Raw genomic sequence first — 4,602 nt, 5'->3', positions numbered from 1 at the left:
GGGGGGGGGGGGGGGGGGGCCTTTGTCCCAGGCGCCTCTTTAGAAGGCCAGTCCTGCCCTGAATGGCCGCCTGCTCGGCCCGAGGGTATCGCAGGCCTCTGGGTATCTGGGGAGGCAGGCCTCCCACTTTGCCTGCAGCCTATTCATTGCCAGCCTAATTAGGTTTTGTCTGTGCTCTCCCTCCCCTGCAGACTGTGATTCCTACTGCAAGGCCTCGAAAGGGAAGCTGAAGATTAACATGAAAAAATACTGCAGGAAGGACTATGGTGAGTGTGAGTCCCCTTGTCTAGCGGGGACAGCGGGGCCACGTGACCAGCCTGGAGTGGGGCTCGGTTGCACGTGGTCCAGGCTGCATGCTGGTCGTGGAGTCCCTGTGACCGGCCAGGGGCCCGGCTGGTGGCATCCCACGCCCAAGGGGCTTGTCACCTCTTCCACTTGGGTCCTCGGAGGCAAGGGGCCGTGCGGCGGGAGGGGCCGCGGGGTGCGAGGGCTGGGTTCTCTCCCTGGCAGGGAGGAGAATCTGGCATCCGGGCCAGTGGGGCTCCCCTGTGGCCGGGATGCCCAGTCTGGCGTCTGGTCTTCACTCTGTCCCGGAGATGGGGAGGGGGGGCTGCTGTGTGGCCTCAGACTAGTCGCTTTACCTCTCTGGTTTTCAGTGCCCTCATCCATTCTATGGGCTTCCAACTTGAGTCTCCCTCCGGTGCTCAAAGTGGGGTTCTTCAGGAAAGGCGGTGGGAGCTCCAAGGGTTTAAAACTCCTATTCCTTTTTTTTAAATTAAATCTTTATTTATTTATTTTGAGAGAGAGAGAGAGAGAGAGTGGGGCAGGGTCAGAGAGAGAGGGGGAGAGAGAGAGAATCCAAAGCAGGCTGTGCGCTGTCAGCACAGAGCCCAATGCGGGGCTTGAACTCCTGAACCGTGAGAGCGTGACCTGAGCCGAGATCAAGAGTCTGACGCTGAGCCGACCGAGCCACCCAGGCGCCCCTAAAACTCGTATTTCTGAAGCCTCTTCCTTCCAGAGGTCGACCCTGCAGGGCTGAGGTGGACCTGGGAATCTGCATTTTACAGGGCGTGCTGACAATTCTGATGTACCTGAACTTTGAACGCAGCTGCGGGGGTCACCAAAGGGGTTTTGCAGCCGGGAGCTTTGGGGCTGGCGGCCCCGGGAGCCCCGTGCAGGTGCCCCGTCACTCGAGCCGTCAGGCCCCTTTCGGCGGGAACGGGGCAACTCAGCCCGTCACTCACTCCAGGCCATGCTCCCCGTGCCCCTTCTCCCTGTGGTCGGGAGCTGGGTTTGTGGTTTCCGCTACCTGAGCGCGTCTGTGCTGGCTGGGGGCCTGTGCTGGCCAGACATCACGTGATGCAGGGACAAGGCCTGACTGCGGTCACGGTGGGTGGGAAGCAGTCAGGGAGGCCGAGGGAGGTGAGGAAGCCCCCAGGGCCCCCGGGCAGATGTGCACAGCGAGCTGGGGGGCACTTCAGAGCCGGCCCGGTGAACAGAAGTCCCAGGAGGATCTGTGGGCACAGCTGGGGAAGGCCCCTGTGCCGAGAGCCGGGCATCTATGTGGGCAGCCGAGGCCCCCGTCACCCGGCCGGGAGGTCACTGCCGCCTGGATGCGGGCCCGAGGGGCCCTGAACCCAGGCCCGGTGTGGCTTCCACCGTCCGGGCCTCCCCCCCAGGCTGGTGGGCCTGGCCGATTTGGACGGGGGCTGGGCCGCCTCCTCCTGCACGGACCGTCCACCCTGCCCACCCCCATGCGCCGCCTCCCCGCTCCCGCTGGGTGTTGCCCAGTCCCGTCTGTCCCTCCGCAGTCGGCCTCTCGGAGGCGAGTTCCCCATCCGAGGCCTCGGCGGCCCTGTCCCCCCGGCCCCCAGCCCTGCTCTGGCTTCTCACGTCTGTGCAGCTTCCCAGGTCTGCCCCCAATCCTTCCGTAGAACCCGGGACGTGTCACTTGCTTCTCTGAGCCTCCGTTTCCTTGTGTGCAGCATGAAGGCCGTGCACCTGCTGGCTGTGTCTACAAGCAGCCAGCACAGGGCCGGGTGCCTGACGGGCGCCCCGGGAGGGGTGTGGTCTGCTGGTCGGCAGGCAGTTGGGCAGGAGGGGAGGGGAGGAAGGGAGCAGAGCAGGTGGAAGAGAACCTTGGTCCGTCCCTCCCCGACCCAAGGGCGTCCGGCCAGGTCTTACCTGGGTCTTACCTGGGTCTTACCTGGGTCTTAACCTGGGTCGGCCATTTGAACCAAACACGTTTTTGTGGTTTTTTTCTTCTTTGATAAGGATGGTGGTCGGGACCTTTTAGCATAACGAAATGAACGAGGAGGCCCGAGGGAACCCAAAGGAATTTTGAGAACTCGTAAAACTTGCTCATTTTCCTCCTCAAGAGCATCTGTCCACACACCCACACGCACACGCGTGCACACCCCACACTGGAGCCCAGAGCATGATCCCAGTGACTCAGGCCGCCTGGCTCAGACGTGATCAGGCCATGGGGATCCCCGTTCCAGACCCTTCTGGGGCCCACAGTACCTTCCCCAAAGCCCCTCGACAGTGCCCGCAGGAACGTCTGCCTTCCACCGGAAAATAACAGACTTTGGGATGGTTTAAAGGTAAAGGAGCTGGGCCCTGAGTCATCTCTGAGCCCTGGTGACGACCACAAGGAGGGGCCCCGGGTAGGGTCGCGTCCTCTCCGCGAGAAGCATCCTGCCTCTGCTGAGGTCCAGGCGCTCTTCTGAGGGATGCGGCCTCAGGCCGGAAGGCCCAAGGGTTCCGTCGTGTTCCCAGGCTTGGGGACAAGCACGGGCTGTCTCCGCAGGCCCAGAGAGCCCGGGGTCATAGAGAAGAGCCTTGTGCCCCCGCACCTGCCCAGAACTGGACAGGGAGGAAGGGAAGGGCCAGGTGGTCCCGTGAGGTGTTGGCCCACAGCCCCTGTTCTCATCACAAAGTAAAGGAAGGAACAATTAGACTTTTTAAAAACATTCCCGGGGCAGCTCCTGTTTTCCACCTGGTTTTATCTGACTTGGCCCCACTTTGTTCTCTTCTTACTGTGTTGGATTCTGCCTCCCTGACCTGTGATGTTCCAAGGGACCCTGGTCCCCCTCAGTGGTCTCCTGTCCCCTACCAGCAGGCAGGCCGCACAGCCTCTTTTTCTAAACCCAGAGGGCCCCACCCCACTCCAGAAGCCCCTCACCTGCCGTGGCACCCGGGCGGCAGGGACATCTTTTCTGGGGGTGTGGAAGGTGGGATTCCTTCTGCCATCCGCCCCCCACCCCTCCGCCCGACCCTCGCCTTCCTGCCAGCCCCTGGCTCCTCATGGATTATCCGAGAGCAGCGGTGTCAAAGGCGGCTGGCTTCAGTCCCCTCGTGTCACCCAGCTGGCGGGTGTCTTGCCCACGGAGGCCTGTCCTGCTCGGTCCACAATGGCCTGCCCTGGGCGGCCACTCTCGAATCACCTTTAGCCTCACCCGGGTCCTGCCCCAAGGCCGGGAGGAGTGAGGAACAGCCCAGCGGGCCCACCCTTGCAAGACTTCACGGAGGCCACCCCAGCTCCTGCCCCACACTCGCTGCCCGGGCACCCGTGGTTCTGCCCCTGGGTGACATTTGAGGGGCAGCAGAGGCAGGAGAAGTGGGGCGTCCCCTCGGGGAGCCGACGAGCTCTGAGGCTGTCGTGCCGCCAGCCTTTAAGTCCTCCTGACCGTTCCCCAGAGCCTGTTGGCTCGAGGCCCGGACTGGCACTGTCCCCTCCTGTTCCCCAAAGATCCTGGAGGGCTTCTGGTCCCCAAGACTGATCCTGATTCCCTTGGGGTCACCTAAAAGCTGGGGAGCAGTCCCCACCCCAGCTTAGCATCCAGGCCTGCGTGGTCAAGCAGCAGGCAGGACAAAGATGTGTCAGGAGACGGAATTGCAGGGGGAGGGTCTCCAAGAGCCCAGCAGGGTGGGCGTCAGGCCGTCGGGGAGAGGCTTGTTCTGGAAGCAGTGAGTGGTGCCCACAGGGGTGGGTGCAGGGGGCGCACGGGTGCTCTGAGGCTGGGGGTAGATCCCGTGATTGGATTGCAGGACTTTTGTAGAGAATCTTCTTTGTATTCTGCTGGGACTGTAGAGCCCCGGAAAAGTGCGAGTGGGGGGCATCCCTCCCCTACCCGGGGCAGACCTGGGCCAGCCCAGGGGCACGAGGAGCAGGAGGGACCCGGCCTGGGGATGGGCGGCTAGGTGAGGCCGGCAGAGCAGCCAGGGGGGGCCAGGGAGGACTGGGGAGCGGGCCTCTGAGGGGCCGCGTCCTCTCGGACTGACACCCGGCAGGGAGCCAATTAGAAAACGCGTTTCTTTCGCTTCCAGGCAGCGCACGGGGTGTTCCAGAAGCTAATTAGTACCTCGGGTTTGCCGCCCCCGCCAGGTGACAAGCAGGCCCCAGACCCCCTTCTTCATGCCAGAGGTCGTGGATCTGGGACCCCGCTGACCTGGGCAGCGGACGGAAGGCGGGGTGGGGGGTGGGGGGAGCAGGGCGGTGAGAAATGATCAGTGGCTGGCTTGGGCTGTGCCGGTCCTGCCCTGTGTTGTCTCGGGCACGTTCCTGACACGAGGGGGCCCCACGTGGGTAGGGCTGGGGCG

The 4,602-nt window shown here is 63.4% G+C and overlaps 1 protein-coding gene across 1 annotated transcript in view; it reads left to right on the top strand.

Annotated features, from left to right (window-relative positions):
- Positions 1–3,807, top strand: part of NTN1 (netrin 1) — a 157,252-nt gene extending 153,445 nt beyond the window's left edge. Inside the window, exons 5-7 of the mRNA XM_049635362.1 lie at positions 192–449; positions 2,521–2,666; positions 3,700–3,807. Coding sequence (XP_049491319.1) covers positions 192–449; positions 2,521–2,666; positions 3,700–3,807 — 512 coding nt within the window. The remainder of the gene's footprint in view (positions 1–191; positions 450–2,520; positions 2,667–3,699) is intronic.
- Positions 3,808–4,602: the final 795 nt, after the last annotated feature.

Source organism: Panthera uncia, chromosome E1, assembly GCF_023721935.1.
Source record: "Panthera uncia isolate 11264 chromosome E1, Puncia_PCG_1.0, whole genome shotgun sequence".
Classification (NCBI taxonomy): Eukaryota; Metazoa; Chordata; class Mammalia; order Carnivora; family Felidae; genus Panthera; species Panthera uncia.
Note: the sequence above shows the minus strand (reverse complement) of the source record. Positions and strands in the feature narration are given on the sequence as shown.